The sequence below is a fragment of the Protopterus annectens genome, chromosome 14.part0 (genome assembly GCF_019279795.1).
Source record: "Protopterus annectens isolate FY-2018-M chromosome 14.part0, PAN1.0, whole genome shotgun sequence".
NCBI lineage: Eukaryota > Metazoa > Chordata > Ceratodontiformes > Protopteridae > Protopterus > Protopterus annectens.
This window is the reverse complement of record NC_056748.1, coordinates 86,535,540-86,555,559: the sequence shown is the minus strand read 5'-3', so window position 1 is coordinate 86,555,559 and position 20,020 is coordinate 86,535,540. Positions and strand designations below refer to the sequence as shown.

The 20,020-nt window shown below is 40.3% G+C and overlaps 1 protein-coding gene across 3 annotated transcripts in view; it reads left to right on the top strand.

Moving 5' to 3' along the window:
• The window catches only part of AFAP1L2 (actin filament associated protein 1 like 2), a 2,783,820-nt gene that overhangs the window by 536,017 nt on the left and 2,227,783 nt on the right, over positions 1 to 20,020 (top strand). For all 3 annotated transcript variants that reach the window (XM_044055822.1, XM_044055821.1, XM_044055820.1), the window contains exon 2: positions 5,527 to 5,655. In XM_044055822.1, coding sequence (XP_043911757.1) covers positions 5,637 to 5,655 — 19 coding nt within the window. In that variant the 5' untranslated portion in view covers positions 5,527 to 5,636. The remainder of the gene's footprint in view (positions 1 to 5,526; positions 5,656 to 20,020) is intronic.

Here is a 20,020-nt window from a genome sequence, read left to right as displayed (position 1 = left end):
CAGTCCTAATTACTGTGTTCATTTGTTTTATCAAACGTCTGACTTTTGGGGTTTTATTGACCTTCTGCAGTCTATTTCTCTCATTGATCTTTGATATATCTGTCTTTGTCTATTAAATCAAGCAACTCTTCTCTTAGCTCATTTTCTTCCATACTGAGGGCACGGCACATCCCTTGTTTTCCATTTCCTGCGGGCATTCCATAGGAAGTTCTATAGCATCTTCCTGTGGCACATTCTCTTCAATTTCATCCTGTGTCATCCATTGCTCTGTCATATGGGAACTCACTGGCCTATCACTCCTCAACATTGACTGTATCAGAGTTTCCACAGTTTCCTGTTCCTTCCCTTGCTGTCTAGCTTCAAGTGAACATTTATACTGGTTTCCTGTGGAAGGCCCCAAAATATCTTGATATGGCACCTGAGCTGTTGCTTCCTGTTCCACTGGTTTCCCCGTAATTTGGATATCCATTGCTCTGTCCTGTTGTGGTGCTTTCTTCAATCAATTTACTACACTGAATCCTTCTCTTTGCAGCTGCTCCATTACCTCAATTTCTATTTCTTTGACTTCTCCATTACTAATCTCTTTGTCTACCTTTCCTCTTTGTCTTCTTATTTTTTGTATTGTAAAGTTTTCCATAGCCGGATTCCTTTTCCTGTATTTCTCTTCAAATATCTTTGGTGCTGCTCTTTTTGCATTAATTAGTTTTGCTTTTTCCTTTGTATAAATATTACACCATATTAAATAAGGGTGATGTGCAGAGCTGTAGTAACTACAGAGGGATTAAATTGATCAGTCACAGCATGAAGTTATGGGAAAGAGTAGTGGAAGCTAGGTTAAGAAGGGACGTGATGATTAGTGATCAGCAGTATGGTTTCATGCCGGGAAAGAGCACTACAGATGCGATGTTTGCTCTGAGAGTGTTGATGGAGAAGTACAGAGAAGGTCAGAAGGAGTTGCATTGTGTCTTTGTGGACTTAGAAAAGCATATGACAGGGTGCCTAGAGAGGAGTTGTGGTATTGTATGAGGAAGTCAGGAGTGTCAGAGAAGTATGTAAGAGTGGTACAGCATATGTATGAGGGAGTGTGACAGCGGTAAGGTCTGCGGTGGGAGTGACGGATGTGTTTAAGGTGGAGGTGGGATTACATCAAAGATCAGCTCTGAGCCCTTTCTTATTTGCAATGGTGATGGAAAGGTTGACAGATGAGATCAGACAGGAGTCCCTGTGGACTATTATGTTTGCAGATGACATTGTAATCTGTAGTGAGAGTAGAGATTAGGTGTAGGAGACCCTGGGGAGATGGAGATATGGTCTAGAGAGAAGAGGAATGAAGGTCAGTAGGACTAAGACAGAATATATGTGTGTAAATGAGAGGGGGGATACAGGAATGGTGAGGATGCAGGGAGTAGAGGTAGCGAAGGTGGATGAGTTTAAATATTTGGGATCAACAGTTCAGAGTAACGGTGAGTGTGGAAGAGAGGTGAAGAAGAGAGTACAGGCAGGATGGAGTGGGTGGAGAAGAGTGTCAGGAGTGATTTGTGACAGATGAATACCAGTAAGAGTGAAAGGGAAGGTCTACAAGAGGGTAGTGAGACCAGCTATGTTATATGGGTTGGAGACAGTGGCACTGACAAAAAGGCAGGAGTTAGAGCTGGATGTGGCAGAATAAAAGATGTTAGGATTTGCACTGGGTGTGACAAGGGTGGACAGGATTAGGAATAAGTATATTATAGGATCAGCCCAGGTTGGAAGGTTTGGAGACAAAGTCAGAGAGGCATGATTACATTGGTTTGGACATGTGCTGAGGAGGGATGCTGAGTATATTGGGAAAAAGATGCTAAGGATGAAGCTACCAGGTAAAAGGTAAAGAGGAAGGCCTAAGATAAGGTTTATGGATGTGGTGAGAGAGGACATGTAGGTGGTTGGTGTGACAGAGCAAGATGCAGAGGACAGGAAGAAATGGAAACAGATGCTTTTACTTATTTTGAGGACTCACTCCATCATGCTGTAATGTAGTCTAAGTTAGAGCTTCTACATTAAATTCTTCACTTCACAGGCACTCCATAACTTCAATTTCTGCTTTACTAATCTTCTTTTCCACATTACATCCTTGTGTTATTAATTTTTTTATTGTGGAATTTTCCATATTTGGATGCCTTTGCCTGTATTTCTCTTCAAATATCTTTGAGACTGCCTTCACTATATTAGTTAACTTGGTGTTTTCCTTTGCATAAATATTGCACCATATCAAATCTCTCTTTCTTTCCCATTTCCATATTTCTTTTTTATACTTTTACTGAGTGACCTCTCAAACCTCTTGTATCAGAGATGCATAGAATATATACAAATGACCCTTTTAAACATCAGGTGTTTCAGCTACATTGCGATTCTGAATGCCCTTGACTTTTTTCTTTTTAAATCATTTAATGGATAATTTCAGGCCAATCAAACCAAACCCCATTAGCTGTTGATATGCATATTTTGGCCTTGTTATGACCTCATCAGCATAGCACAAGCAGAGTGTTTGACTAAGAGTTAGAAACACAGGGCTGTTATGAAACAGCAGATTTTCAAAAGGGTCATTTGCATATATCCCATGTGCCTCTGATAGAAGACATTTTGGAGGTCACTCAGTGGAAGATCTAGCTTGGCTGGAGTTTTCAATTAGTTTTTACTGATTGTTTTTTCTTTGTGACCTTCTCACTCATTGATTTAGTTTATTATTTGGGATATTTTGCAGTCACCTTAATGGTAATAGATATCAGCTGGGTAAAACAGCCCTGTGTTTCAAAGGATTAGTTAATTAATAGGCATATCCACAGCTATTGGAGTTTGGCTTTATTAGTTTTGAATTGTATATTAAATTACTTAGAGAGAAATCAAGCGTGTTTTGAATTGCTGTATAGCTGAAACATCCATGACAAGGGTCATTTGCGTATATCCCATGTGTCTCTAATGCAATAGATGTGTGAGTTCACTTAGTGGAAGTTCTAGTTTGGATGAAGTTTTCATTAGTTTTTACCAATTGTTTTTTCTGTGTGACCTTCTAATTCATTCTTTTAGTTTTTTATATTTTTCAAATATTTCTAGGTTTTGTTGTTTATATTTTTGCCTGGTGCGGAGTCTGCATTTCCTCCCTGTGGTCGCGTGAGTTTCCTCCGGGTGCTCCGGTTTCCTCCCACATCCCAAAGACATGCAGTAGGTGAATTGGACACTCTAAATTGGCCCTAGGTGTGAGTGTGTGTGTGTACCTTCTGTGGAAGGTTGGGCACCGGGCTGGCAACTCGACACCGTAAAACTCCACTGCCAATCATGAGTGGACAGATGATCAGCTTTGACGACCCCTAATCGGGAAAAAGCCAGAAGAAGAAGAAGTTGTTTATATTTTTGCACTTCCTCAGATGCTTCTTTTTCCAAACAGATCAAAGTTTCTTGATCTATACACTGTTTTTCAAAAATCTGTTGCATTAATGAATGCAAATTTTTATTTGAAGCTTCTAACAGTTTTTCCTGCAGAAATATTTTCTTTCCTCTAATTTCACTCTTAATCATTTTGTATATCTTGTGTCTGGAAATTCTGGGCTTTATACATAATAGTAACGATATTCTTATCCTCAATAGCCCACTCTATTGTCTTTATGGCTCTTCTTTGGCCAATCAGTTTTTGTGATTTTTTGTGGACTGCTACTTCCTTCTACAATGGGGGGCCATCCTCCCCCTGGGCCTGGCCCCATTGTAGGAATGTTTCCATATTTTGAAGATTCTACACTGTCATTTTTTCCAGTCCTGGCACCAGTGTGCCTACCAGGATTGGGCAATTTTTTTATCCTGGGCCTTGTGCACCCAGCTATCTTTTTTGTTTTTGACTTATTTCTGACCATGATATATGCTTTATAAATACAGTCTATATATCAGTGTTGCCTTGCTGAGATTTTATGAAAAACAGGGTCCATGTGTTAAAGGTACTCACCAAGAATTGAGGATGAATTCATTTTCAGCACTATTACTCTCCTTCACTTGCTGACTTTTTATCTCTCCATTAGGACCCCATGCTGTATGAGGTCAAACATGACTCAGAAAGACACTTCTGTCTTAAGAACAAGCCAGTATTTGCATGGGATGGCTTGTGACAACAGATTGGTAGTGGTAATTGTGTGCAGACAAATGTCACCAGAAGAAATCTACACATTCATAACTCAAAGTAGTATTAAATTCGTCAGAGCTACACCTGACCATCCATTTACAAGTGGTCTGGATGAATGATTTCTAGATGTCCAAGAAGGACATGAAAGCTCTAAGCCCCTTCAGAAAGCCCCTGCAACACAAGACAGACTATTTTATTTTTGTTTAACACAATGCCATGCACACATCCACCAGTGCGACACTGATAGTGTTACTGTTCTTAAACTGAATGTTGCACTGTAGAGATAAGTGCAAAAGACACAACTGCAAAACAGTAAGGGTGAGACATTCAGAAAATTCACCTTTGGCCAGCAACTTTGGACCAGAGACTACAAAACTGGCAATAGCATTTGTAACACAGTGTCTCAAAACTCGGTTTCTAAAGTATACTGTTGATAGAGGACACAGTACATTGAGATGATATGCAGCTGGTTAGAATATGCTTGGACAATCAGAAGGTCCTGCTCCATGTACTGGACAGTGGGGTTTGAAGAACTGATGATGACGTAGAAGTGATGAAGGCTGACCACCTAAGTTTGTCAGCAAAACCGTACCCCAAGACAAATATCTCCATAATGATGTGTGACTACAGGCACTTCTGAAAGGACATGTCTGACCATTTTTGCATCCTAAGAGAGATGACTGCTCGTATCATTAAAAAGAATGATCAGTATTTCCCAGCAGTAAACAGCTATTATGTTTGTGCTGTAAAGACAGAAGACACCCTCAGCTAGCCTATGCATGTCACTGGTGTGTGTTCTAAGTGACTGACAAGAGGAATGTATGAGGGGCAATATTTGCAGAGTCAGAAAAACATTACAAGCGCTATTCTTGAATACCAGAAATCATTAATGGTACTACCATGAAGCAATATCAGGCAATATTCCAATGTTGTATATTCATACTTTGAGAAGACAGTGATATTTATGTTTTAATATAATAAAATACAGGATTCAAGGATGTTGGTTTATAGGCAGTAATGATAACCTAAATAGATAATATGTGTACATGAAAAGTGTGTGCTATCAAGTAATGGCCTGCTGGCATTGTTCATATTTGTTCTTCTTTTTTCTATGTTAAAAACAAAAGGGGAAAGCAATGCTGCATATGTACATGGAAGCACAGGTACATGTGTGCATCAGGTATGTTATGTGTACTGAAGGTGTAATGAAAGGTTGCATTATCCATCTGCAGTAAAATATGTCAGGCAAATTAGTAGTAGCTTCAGACTACAGTGTACAAACGTTGTGATAAGCAATCAGTGTACAAACATTGTGATATGCAATTCATGTGCAAAACTGAAACTTTATTCCAGTGATTAATGTCTTTTTATGTTTGTTGCAGGAAGCATATCACTTAACTTGGTTTTGAGTGAATGACAAACTTGGTATTTAATCTTTCTTTACAAAAATTGAAGAAGTTATTTGGTTCCATCCACAAAACAGAAAAACAAGATGTCGTCTAAACATGCAGGTATGGATATTGTAAACCTTATGCTTTGCACAATGTGAATGCATTTTATTATCACTTTATTGTATTAACTTCAAATGTGTGTCCCTTTTTAGAATTTCAGCCTCCAGACATGGGATTCTGGAAGTGTTCAATATTTCCTAACTTCCGAATGACTTCCAGATTTCATTTGTGGAAAGGCTTCAAATTTCATTTGTGGAAAGGCTTCACATTTCATTTGTGGAAAGGCTTCAGATTTCATTTGTGGAAAGGCTTCACAATTCTGAAAAAACTTTGAAATGATAACTTCGTTATTTTTGTTTTTTGTGATGTTTGCCTTTTCTTTTTAGATGGGACTGTTGTTAATGTAGATATTGTTATCCTTAAGTTACCTGATATATGATTGTTTATGCCTGTCATTTCTGCGAGGTGCTACAACTTTTTAACTAAAATGCAGCTGTTTGCCAAGTTAATAAACAGTCATTCATGATAATGTCTGTTACCAATATTTTGGTAAGACATTTCCATAGTATTTGGAATTCTATAATATTTACAAGTGTTGCTTCATTGTGCTGTTATCCACGCATACATGGCTATATACAGCAACACATGCTGGTAACCAGATGTTTCCAAAATAACTAAATCATGCTTTGTGTCTCAAATATTGGTTTTGGGTATTCATGCCTGCTGACTGTCCATTGTCATGAAACAGTGATTTATTCATCTTTTGCCTTTTTTGACTTCTGTTGGGATTCTACAAAGTCATCTGCAGACTGACCTTGAATCAACTGAACCTTGATTTGATTATCACAGGTTCTGTTGCACTGATTTTAGGCTCACTTTTCAGGTAGAAAGTAAACTTTTTACTAGATGAATTTGGTATGAGGACTGGCTTAAAGTCATTTAAATAACATGACTTTCATTTCTGTGTAATGACATTCATTTGTCATGTCATGAAATGCATTTGTATGTCATAATGTTTATTTCCATATTATGTCATTCATTTATATGTGATGACTTTGATTTCTATGTTACGTTTGCTTCCATGTTTTTTTTATCATGTTTGTAAATTGAAAGTTGCATTCCTGCTTATATATAATGAAATCCTGTATGTAACTCAGAGCAAAAGACAGGGTTAGATGGTACAAACTGCAGTTTAACTGCTGGCTAGATACCATCTATGTCTATTTTCTTTCTTAATTTGTACATATAGCATCCCACTGTGTCTGCTTCATGGAGATGCTAGCTTGGCACTGAATCATTATCGAAGGAAGATCCATGATGAAATGGCATTGTGCTTATTAGACCCCCTACCCAAGAAGGTTACAACAGGGAATGCTAAACTGGCAAACAAGGCCACGCAGGCAAGCAATGGCTCAAAAGATTTCTTGAGTGGTATGCAGATGATACCTGATCAAAGTGATTTTCTTCTAAGCTGACAACAATACCAAATGAGACAGTAAATATCTGGTCCTACAATCTATATTAGTATGGATGCCAGCCTTTGCTATTAATGTGCTGTGTTTTTTGTGTCAAGAAAAATATGGGAAACTGTTTGTCTTAATAAAAATGTTGTAGACCATCCATCTGATTTTCTGACTATCCAATCTTACCCATGCATATCACTCCATAGTGAAGTATTCAGTAATTTGAATTCAGAACTGTTTTTCTTGCATTAGTTGGAACTGTGGTTTTCCTCCTTGAATATCATTCTGGAGCACTGTAGATAGTTCTGGAAGCTTCTTTTCTTGTTAGCTTCAGTGTGTGGTTGGTGCCTGGGAAGCCTGTAAACAATAAGGACCCTTTCAGACTAACCTTCCCATTTTCCCTTCTCCTATCCAATGTTACAGGTTTGCTTCCAGTGTATTAAGGTTGGAGAATATATCCACATGTAAAAATCATTTGAATTACAATAACCTGGAACGTAAGTTGTTTTGTTGCCATGTGTAGCAGATCTCCGGTATTGTTCATAGTTTCTTAGGACGATACTAAATTATTGGCCCAGAGGTCCTTATAAGCCTAGCCAAGAATCGTGCCCATGTTACCAGAAAGTCAGCACCTATTTCCCCTGTCCAGCAAGGAGACGGGTAGGATCCCAGGAGTGTATTTTTGGTTTCCTATCCAGTAATCCAGGTTCCTCTTTAAGATAACTAGTGAGGTACTCTGCTTGACATGGAAAGGGAGTCTACTCCACAGATGAGAGAGTCTTTGGGATACAAATCTATTCCACCACCAAGCTCTGATAATGTCATAGACCAGGTTGAGGCCTTGCATGTGGGTTGTGCGAGTGGAGTTTGACTTAAGGATATGCAGCAACTCCATCAATGCTGGGTCTGAAATGGCCTTGTATGCCAGACACAGGTCACATTTGAGCAGTCTGTATGAGACAGTGTAGAGGTGCAGAGCTTTTAGCCTACCTGTATAGGATAGGTGCTTGAGACCCTGGATTTTCCTGGTCAGGAACCTCTGTGGTCTCTCTAACTGCTGCATGTGCTTGGCAAGGTGCATGCCGAAGGGGGCATTGTACTTGATAATGGGTCTGATAAGGGAGGAGTACAGGGATGTTATGACCTCCTTGCTCCTGGATGAAATACCCTTATTTATGAAGTGGGCCATATAGAAAACCTTCCATACAACAGAGGCAACGTGGTGGTCAAAAATCAGGTTGCCATCAACCTGGGTACCCAAGTCCCGCACAATTGATTGTGTACTTAGTGCTTTGTTGTTAATGTGATAATTAGTGGAGATGCCATTTTTCCCAGTGGGGATAATGATGCATTTCTTGGCATTCAGTTTGAGGCCATGCTTCTGGAACCAGTCATTAGTTTGGGTAAGGCTCTCTTAGATATTTTATAAATGAAAGCATCAAGCTTAGAGGATGTTCACATCATTAGGGGAATTTACGACAGCACCCAGCTTGCAGTCATCTGCAAAGTTGGTCAGCCACAGACCAATGGTTTTGACTTGCACCTCAGAAAAGGATATTCCAAACAGTAGAGGCCCCAAGACCAATCCTTGGGATATGCAGTTACAGGTCTACTACTACAGGTGAGTGGGTTCTATTAGTGAGCCAGTTAGCTACCCATCTATTAACATATGGGTTGATGCCTAGCTGGAGTTTATCTATTATGTCTGAGTGGGTACTAGTGTCAAAGGCTTTGGCTAGGTCAATTTAGGTGGTGTGCACCATCTTTCCCTCATCCATGGCTTTGGTGACTGCTTTGAAGAAGTCAACAAGTTTAACAGACATGGTCTCCCTTTGACAAAAACAAACGGTGTGGGGTTAAGTGTTTGGACTGCCAATGTCCTTGTTTATAAGGTCCATGATAATGCATTCCATGGCCTTGTAGATCAGATGAGTTAGGCTGATGGGCCTATAAGTGCCTGGGTCAGTGGACACACCGCCATTGTGTAGAGGGATGACAGTGGCTATCCTCCATTTGACTGGGACAAAGCCGGTGCTCAGGGTTTGGTTGAACAGGGTGCTTAATGGTGCTGAGAGGTCATGGCATAGTTCATGTAGGACACAGCCAGGGATGTTGTTAGGTCCCATGGAGGCTGTATTTTTTAAATTTGAGAGGGCATTAAAGACCTGCTCTCTGGTGATGAGGAGAGGGGGCAGGTCCTGAGGATGTCCTGGTTTACTGATGGGGGGACAGGGGAGTGAAGTGTAAATCTGTCAAATGGGCTCTAAAGCAGGAAAGTAGCCAATAATTTTATAAATGAAAGCATCAAGCTAATGTCGCCCCAGATCTATCCCCCATTCTTTTGACAAGCACTACATAATATACAGTTGCAATCTACAACTGTAACAGGTCACATCCAGAGTTGTAGTCAGAAAGTTTTAATTTATACACCGAAGTCCTTTTATAGCTATCATTCTCAAGAAAATTGCCCTTTCCTATATGTTGATTTATATATTAAAATGTATAGTTAAAACGAAACACCTACTCTAAATAATCTAAACCCTCTGACTGGATAACCAGTAAAAAATGAAACACCTACTCTAAATAATCTAAAGCCTCTGATTGGATAAGCAGTAATCCCTTAACCTTCTGTTTAGTTAGGTGCAGTTACTGTGCTGTCTCACTCTTTGTTTCATATCTTTATCTATTTATGTATATATATATATATATATATATATATATATATATATATATATATATACACACACACACACACACACACACACACATATATATATATATATATATATATATATATATATACACACACACACACACACACATATATATATATATATATATATATATATATATATACACACACACACACACACACACACACATATATATATATATATATATATATATATATATATATATATATATACACACACACACACACATATATATATATATATATATATATACACACACACACACACACACACACACACACACACACATATATACATATATATCTATATATATATATATATATATATATATATACACACACACACACACACACACACATATATATATATATATATATATATATATATATATATATATATATATATATATATATAGGTTCATAGGTAGGTACTAGGCTATCTGCCCTAAGGCATTTATAAGCCTAGCCGGAATGTGTTGGCTTTCGCCGCCCCCTTAGGTTAGTTCCCTGTGCCTCTATCCAGCAGAGCCATTGAAGTGATCCATGGGGTAAACTTTCTGTTTCCCATCCACTCGTCAAGGTTTTTTTTGAAGAGGGTTAGTGAGGAGCTCTGCTAATGTAGATTGGAATCTTGTTCCAGAGCATGGGAAGTCTCTGGGACAGGTCTCTATCCCTCCAGCTCATCCTATTTATTGTTGTGGTGAGGTTTAGATCCCTGGAGCATGTGGGATATGTTTTTCTTCAGGTGGAGCGTGTCCATCAATTCTGGCTTGAACATGGCCTTGTATGTCAGGCAGAGATCACCTCTGAGTAGGTGGTATGCAACCGAGTACAGCTGGAGTTTCTTCAGTCGAGCTACATAGGGCATCTGCTTGAGGCCAGTGATCTTCTTAGTGAGGAACTTCTGTGTTCTTTCCAGTTGTTGCAGGTGTCTTGTAAGGTACATCCCAAATGGGGCATTGTACTCTATGATGGGTCTGATGAGTGAAAGACCTCTTTCGATCTGGATGCAAACCCTTTTGTGATTAGGTGGGCCACATAGAAGGATTTTCTAACCACTTTGGCAATGTGATTATCAAAGGAGAGGTTACTATCTACTTGGGTCCCCAGATCCCTTATTACGTCTTCCGTAATTAGGGGGCTACCACCTATGTGGTAGTTTGTGGGTACTTTGTTTTTTCCAAAGGGGATGACTATGCACCATGGTTTTGACGCCAGATATCTGTCTCAGTGAGACCCTTTTGGAGGATGTCTGTGTCAGCCGGAGAGCCAATCATAGCCTCTAGTTTGCAGTCATCTGCGAACTTGGTGAGCCATAGTCCTCCTGTGCTTGCCTGTACCTCTGTGAAGTATATGCCGATCAGGAGAGGTCCTAGGACTGAGCCCTGGGGAATGCCACTTTTAACAGGTTTAGAGTCAGACCTAACTCCTGCAACTCTTACCATGTGGGTTCTGTCCATGAGCCAGTTGGCAACCCATCTCGTGACGTAGGGGTTTATGTTCAGGCTGGTGAGCTTGTCTATAATACCTGAGTGGGGAATTGTGTCAAAGGCCTTTGCAAGGTCTAGGTTGGCTGTGTGGACCACCTTTCCCTCATCTATAGCCTTGATAACTGTCTCAAAGAAGTCCACCAGGTTTAGGAGGCATGGCCTGCCCATAAAAAAGCCAAACTGCATTGGGTCCAGTGTTTGGAGGTTTCCAATGTCTCTGTTAATGAGATCCATGATGATGCGCTCCATAGCTTTGCAGACCCAGCTAGTCAGGCTTATAGGGCGATAGTTCCTGGAGTCCATCGTGGCTCCACCTTTGCGGAGCAGAATAACCATTGCTGTGCGCCACTCTGTGGGCATGTAGCCTGTGGAGTGGCTGAGTTTAAACAGTGTGTTTAGGTGAGGGGTTAGCTCAACTTTGAGCTCATGTAGGATGCAGCCTTGGACACCGTCTGGTCCCATTGATGCTGTGTTATTGGCTTTGGAAAGGGCTGTTTTAACCTGAGTGTCTGTGATTTCAGAGGCACTACATTCTTCTGGTATAGTTATGGGCCCTTTTGGGGGTGAGAGGGGGGTGAAGTTTGCACTGAACCTGTCTGCCAGGATGTTGGCTATATCGGTAGGTTCAGTGTATTTTGTGCCATACTCCGAGCAGATCTGAGAACTACCACTTAGATTCTTGACATAGCTATAGAATGCCTTGTGGTTATCTTTGGAGTCCATGGCAATTTTTCTTTCAAAGCTAGCCTTGGATGATTTTATGAGGGAATATAGTTACTTGCTGATACTGATCAGGGATGTCTTCCCTTCTTGGGATTTTACTCTTTTCTGTACTAGTTTCCTCATTCTATTGTATAGCTTGTTTATGGCAGGGGTCCACCAGACTGGTTTCCTTTTCTTGGAGGAGTGAGTCTTAGTTTTGTTTGGGATAGCATGATCCATGCATTCTTGTAGGTGCCCGTAAAGTGCATTAGTAAAGGATTTTACAGCTTGGACAGCATTATCCTTAGGAATGGGGGCTTTGAAACTTCCCACCTTGGTCTTAAGTAATGTGAAGTTTGCTTATGAAAAGTTTTTCACTGTGATTTCTCTGACCGGGGGTGGTGGCGGCATGTGGATATCCAGAGTGATTAGTTTATGGTCAGATCTAACCAGCGAGGGGTTGACCTCCGGTGTGGAACACCGGTCGCCCATGTTGGTGATGACCAGGTCCAATATGTTGTCACCTCTGGTGGGGGGGTTAACCAGTTGGTCCGGGGCATTTGAGTTTATAAATTCTAGGAAATGTTGGGCCATGGAGTTTGTACTTGAGTAGTTCTCCCAGTTAATGTTTGGATAATTGAAATCACCCAATATTAAGGTGTTTGGTAGGACCTTTATGTTTCCCAGTGTTTCCATGAATGCGGAGTGAGGGTCCTGGGACATGGTGGGTGATCTATAGCAAGCTATAATTTGAATAGCAGTTTTGCCCATTGTTAGTTGCACGTGGATGATCTCTGAAGCATCATGCTGTGCCACTAACCTGGAGGTGTGGGTATCCTTGATGAATATGGATACTCCCCTGCCTTTTGTATTTCAGTTCAGGTTTTGTGGCCAAAATGTATGGTATGAGTTGTAGCCTGGTAGTGCTGCAGTGCTCTCTGCAGCCTTAAACCAGGTTTCTGTTACTGCACATATATCGATTTTCTCCATACTGAGGAGTGCCTTGAGTGCGTGCATTTTGAGGTTTAGACTTCTGGCATTGAGCAGCATAGGTTCATAGGTTCATACTAGGCTATCTGCCCTAGGGCATTTATAAGCCTAGCCAGAGTGTGTTTGGCTTTCGCAACCCATTTTAAATTAATTTTGCTATGCCCTTTTTCGAGGTTAGTATACTGTGCCTCTGTCTAACAGTGACACAGAAGTGATACCCAAGGTAAACCTATGATCTCCCATCCACTCATCAAGATTCCTCTTGAAGAGAGTCAATGAGGGACTCTGCCTAACCTGGACTGGGGTTTTATTCCAGAGTGAAGGGAGCCTCTGGGTTATGAATCTGTCCCTCCAGCATGTTGTATTTATTTCAGTGCTGAGGTTCAAGTCTCTCGAGCACGTAGCTCAATGGGATTTGGATTTTCTGAGGTGCAGCATGTCCATTAATTCCAGGTTGGACATGGCTTTATATGTCAAGCGCAGATCGCCTCTGAGCAGGCGGTATGCCACTGAGTAGAGCTGGAGTTTCTTTAACCGGGCAGCATATGGCATCTGTTTGAGCCCTTTGATCCTCTTAGTGAGGTACTTTTGGGGTCTTTCCAGTTGCTGCAGGTGTCTGGTAAGGTACATCGCAAAAGGGCCATTGTACTCAATTATGGGCCTGATGAGGGATGAGTAAAGAGGCACGATGACCTCCCCCGATCTAGATGTGAATCCCTTCATGATTAGGCGGGCTATATAAAGTGTTTTTCTAACCACTTTGGCCATGTGGTTTTCAAATGAGAGATTGCTATCAACTTGGGTCCCCAGGTCCCTAATTACTTCTTCCGTACTTAATGGATTACCACCTATGTGGTGATTTGTGGGCACTTTGTTTTTGCCAAAGGGGATAACTATACACTTTTGGCGTTTAGCTTGAGGCCATGGCTCTGGCACCAGTTGTCTGTTTCTATGAGACCCTTTTGTAGGATGCTTGTGTCGACTGGAGAGTCAAATATGGCGCCTAGTTTGCAGTCATCTGCGAACTTGGTCAGCCACAGTCCTTCCGTGTTGGCCTGTACCTCTGAGAAATATATACCGAACAAGAGAGGTCCCAGGACTGAGCCTTGTGGGACGCCACTTGTAACTGGTTTGGAGTCTGACATGGCTCCAGCAATTCTAACCATGTGGGTTCTGTCCTTGAGCCAGTTTGCAACCCATCTCCCCTCCATTTTTTCTTACTTGTGCTATTTACGGTGGTGGGTTTGTCTTTTGAGCCTTGCCTAAAAAAAGGCACTATGGGGGTGGCAAGAGCCTTGGCCAGTATTCGAAAGCCTAAGGGTGACAGGTGCAAGCCATCTCTAGCAAAGCAGCGTGGCTTGTCAAGCATGTCATCCCAGGCTGACAGACACTGGATCCCCTTTGAATGAGACCAGCTTAGCCAATTGCTGAAATTGATAATTTTTTCTCTATACCTTGGTATCATTCTTGGTGAGGGTGGGATGCTACTCAGGGTCAGGGTCATACCAGCCTGGGCTATGTGATCAGAGAGCTCCTCCATGTTTCTTTTCATGTAGTCCAGGGAGGTATGGCTCAGGTCATTCACACCAACACGGACAATGTCAGAGTCATATTTGTACTTGTTCTGGAGTGACCTGAGGGCTTGTGTTATGTGGCGGATCCTGGCACCCGACAGGCAACTAACAGTAGCCTTCTCCTTGTTCACCCTAGTGAGTGGGATGTCAGTGTGCCTGACTATAGAGTCACCTATTACTAGTGTGTTGGGTATGTTATTTTGCCTTAAGGGCTGTGATTGTGTGACACACTGGTATTGTGAAGTATGTGTTTCATGGTTTGTGTTGGGGGGGTGTAGGTTGCTTGGATGTCTGCTTTGGAGGTGTCTCTTGCTTTTGCAGATTGTTATTTAGAGCCTCTGAGTATGTTTTTGTGCATTTATGTGTGTTTTTTGCCAGTGATGGTTTCGTAGGTCTATGTGAGACTGGTGGTGTGATGCAAGTAATTCCCTTCTCCTCTTGACTGCCTGGTCCAGTCTTGGGTTGAGAACGTAGCCTCCAGTTTGGCTGCATAATTGCATCTCTCACATGTATTAGTGTTTGGTGGAAGGAGGAGAGGGATGTCTGTGTATATGAGGCAATTGTAACATTACAGCAAAATGCCCAGATTCACCAGTTGGAATGGAGAGTACACCTGAAACTGCCCTTTGGACATGCCTGGATAGGTACAGTGAACTGTTTTACTGATTGGCTGTTAAGGTCAAATAGAGAGCCTTGACCTTCTCTACAGTATAGGGGGGTCTAGAGCTAAGGATTATTAGTGCTTGCTATGAGATTTGGGCAAGTGCAGGGATGAGAAGTGAATTATTTGACACACACACAAACATACACACACACACATATATATATATATATATATATATATATATATATATATATATATATATATACACACATACATGCACACACACACACGCACGCACACACACACACACACACACACACACACACATATATATATATATATATATATATATATATATATATATATATATATATATATATATATATATACATGCACGCACACACAAGAGATGGCTAGAAAGGTGCTTGGTGTGACAAAGAGGAAGGAGGACAAGGAGACCTGGTGGTGGAATGAAGAAGTACAGGAGAGTATACAGAGAAAGAGGTTGGCAAAGAAGAAGTGGGATTGTCGGAGAGATGAAGAAAGTAGACAGGAGTATAAGGAGATGAGGTGCATGGCAAAGAGAGAGGTGCTGAAGGCTAAGGATAAGGCATATGAAGAGTTGTATGAAAGGTTGGACACTAAGGAGGGAGAAAAGGACCTGTACTGATTGGCTAGACAGAGGGACCGAGCTAGGAAAGATGTGCAGCAGGTAAAGGTGATAAAGGATAATGAGGGAAACATACTCACAAGTGAGGAGAGTGTGTTGAGGAGATGGAAAGAGTACTTTGAGAGGTTGATGAATGAAGAGAATGAGAGGGAGAGAAGGTTGGATGATGTAGGGATAGTGAATCATGAAGTACAATGGATTAGCAAGGAGGAAGTAAGGATAGCTATGAAGAAGATGAAGAACGGAAAGGCTGTTGGTCCAGATGACATACCTGTGGAAGCATGGAGGTGTTTAGGTGAAATGGCAGTGAAGTTTTTAATTAGATTGTTTAACCTTGGAAAGTGAGAGGATGCCTGAGGAATGGAGAAAAAGTGTTTTGGTACTGATTTTTAAGAATAAGGGTGATGTGTAAAGCTGTAGTAACTACAAAGGGATTAAATTGATCAGTCACAGCATGAAGTTATGGGAAAGAGTAGTAGAAGCTAGGTTAAGAAGTGAGGTGATGATTAGTGATCAGCAGTATGGTTTCCTGCCAGAAAAGAGCACTACAGATGCGATGTTTGCTTTGATAGTGTTGATGGAGAAGTACAGAGAATGTCAGAAGGAGTTGCATTGTGTCTTTGTGGATTTAGAGAAAGCATATGACATGGTGCCTAGAGAGGAGTTGTGGTATTTTATGTGGAAGTCAGGAGAGTCAGAGAAGTATGTAAGAGTGGTACAGGATATGTATGAGGGTAGTGTGACAGCGGTGAGGTCTGCGGTGGGAGTGACGGGTGCGTTTAAGGTGGAGGTGGGATTACATCAAGGTTCAGCTCTGAGCCCTTTCTTATTTGTAATGGTGATGGACAGGAGTCCCCGTGGACTATGATGTTTGCAGATGACATTGTGATCTGTAGTGAGAGTAGGGAACAGGTGGAGGAGACCCTGGAGAGGTAGAGATATGCTCTAGAGAGAAGAGGAATTAAGGTCAGCAGGACAAAGACAGAATATATGTGTGTGAATGAGAGGGAGGATAGAGGAATGGTGAGAATGCAGGGAGTAGAGGTGGTGAAGGTGGATGAGTTTAAATACTTGGGATCAACAGTTCAGAGTAATGATGAGTGTGGAAGAGAGGTGAAGAACAGAGTACAGGCAAGATGGAGTGGGTGGAGAAGAGTGTCAGGAGTGATTTGTGACAGACGAGTACCAGTAAGAGTGAAAGGACACACACACACACACACACACACACACATATATATATATATATATATATATATATATATGTATATGTGTATCTATCTATCTATCTATATATATATATATATATATATATATATATATATATATATATATATATTTATGGGTCCCCTACACATGGTCAACATTTACCATATGGCCGAGACCATAGGATCGACATTTGAAATGCCGACCATGTGGAACTGGCTTTTCCATGCAGTGCGTAATGGAAATATTTCCATTTTGCACTGTAGTGCGATCTTGGAGTTGATATATTTAGGTTACGAGGGGTATGGGGGGTGTAGCCCCCCTACTAGCATTTAAAAAGTAGGTTTATGTTGTGTGTTTTATTTTTTATTACATGTTTAAAATTTCAGGAGTTGAACACATGGTCTCGGCCATATGGGTTTTGACACTGTGAAATTTCGAACATGTGTAGTAGACCCATATATATATACACACACACACACACACATATATATATATATATATATATATATATATATAGGTATATATATATATATATATATATATACATATATATATATATATATATATATATATATATATATATATATATATATATATATATATATATATATATATATATATATATATATATGTATATATATATATATATATATATATATATATATATATATATATATATATATATATATATATAGGTATATATATATAGGTATATATATATATATATATATATATATATATATATATATATATATGGGTCTACTTTTTTTGACAGGAAACACATTTCACTGAAACTCATTTTGTCAAAGTCTCATTTCACTGAAAGGTAATTGCCTCAGCACAATTCACTGAAAGCTCACTTCACTGAAAACTCATTTGACTTAAACCCATTTCATCTAAACAGGTATATGCCCTGTTCTTCACTGTAGTGCGATCTTGGAGTTAGCATATATAGTAAGGGTGTGTGTGGGGCATAGCCCCCAACATTGGGGGGGGTGGGGCATAGCCCCCCACCTATTTTAAATGGTTTAAACCATAGACATGGATATTTACAAGTCGAATGAATAACTCTTTCCAGAACATAATATAAAGGTAATATATACCCAAACTATGGATTTATTGTCAAATGATATATGGATAGATGTCAAAATATCAAATTACAATAAAGTCAAGTTGCAAAACAATGAGATAGAAATGTTGAAAGTTTACATTCATAAACGTCCAGATTGTCGTAAGTTTTCGCTGCAAAAGGAGTAAGTTGGCCAATGTGGTGAACTTTGCCCTTTTATCCACTGTAGTGGGATCTCAAAGTTGGTTTATTTAGTTTGGGGGGTGTAGGGGGGCACAGCCCTCTATATGGGGGTTGTGGGGTCAGTTTTATGTGCTTCAGTTTTTTTTTTTAAGTTTTGTTGGATGACTGTTTACTTATCAGAGGAAAATTTATGATGATCTGGACATTCGTGAATATAAACATTTGCCATTTCTTTCTCACTGTTTTGCAACTCAGCATTATGGTAATTCATTATTTTGACATAGAGGCATATGTACATATATGTAAACTCACACACACACACACAGACACACACAGACACATACACACACACCTGCTTGATGCATAAAGGGCCCAGCATGCAGTTATGCAGTGGAGGAGTGACTTACCTGGATGTATACCTGGAAGAAGTAAGGAATACTATAAGTATGTTGTAGATATAGTAATCTCTGTCTGAAACAAGTGCTGGATTTCAGTTATATGAATCACAGGTTTATTAGATCATGGGTAAGAATTTGGCTAGCTGCCCTTGCTGTCCATTGTAAGCCCAGCCAATTTCCTTTTTGATTCTTGAATTAAGCTATCCTGATGGTGTTATGTTGGCTCTTACCCATCAAATGGTTGGTAATTATGTTGCCCTTAGTGATATAACTGGGATCATGCCATAGATAATGTGAGGGACCCCATGAGTGCCATAAAACATTTTGGAGTTGCCTCTCTCCATTAGGAGGAAATCCTAAGGTAACTTTCCTGTTTCTGAGCCATACTTCCAATTTGTGCTTGAAAAATGGATAGGAATGGGTTTTGTTTTACGTGGCTGGGGAGTCTGTTCTAGAGCAGCAGTATCCTCTGAGATATATCTGTCCCTCCAAACCATTCTGTTGTTGTTACAGAATAGGTTTAGATCCATAGACCTGAGTATTTCTAATATCATCCGTCTTGCTGATAAGCAGTAAATTCATCAGTTTTGGGTAAAAACACAACTTGTATGACAGCCACAGGTCACCTTTTAGCAGTCTATAAGATACTGATTATGGCTATAAGGGTTTAGAGTCGGTCAATGTAAGATATATTGTTTGCATCTTGTATCCTATTATTAAGGTATCCATTTGGGCATTCCAGTTTTTATGTATCTGGACAGATACATCTTAAAGGGGGCATTATAACTCATGACTGGCCTAATGAGGGCTGAGTGAAGGGGGAACAATGAGATCCCTTGATCTGGACACAATCCCTTTGTTAATAAGCTGTGCAATATAGAACTTTCTTATGACAATGGACCCAAATGTATTGAACAATAGGTAACTGTCCCCATAAGTTCCCAAATCCCAAACAACTGGGTCAGTTCTTAGCGGCATGTTATCAGTGTGGTACTTCCCCATGTAGAGGATACAGTCATTTTTTTTTTTTTTTTTTTTTTGGCATTTAGCTTCAGTCCATGATTTTTTACCAGTTATTTATTTGGGACAAACATTCCTGCAGGATGGCTAAGTCATTTCGGGATTCAGTGACCACTCCTAGCTTGCAGCCATCTGTAAACATAGTCAGCCTGAGGCCTTGGTATTTGCTTTTACTTCAGAAAAGTAAATGCCATACAGGAGAGGTCCTAGCACAGAACCACGAGGGACTCCACTGGTGACTGTTATCTTTGTGGAGGTAACTTCTCCTGTTTTCATTTATTACATCCTATCTGTGAGCCTGTTGGCAATCAAATGGATGACAGAGGGATTTATTCCCAGTTTA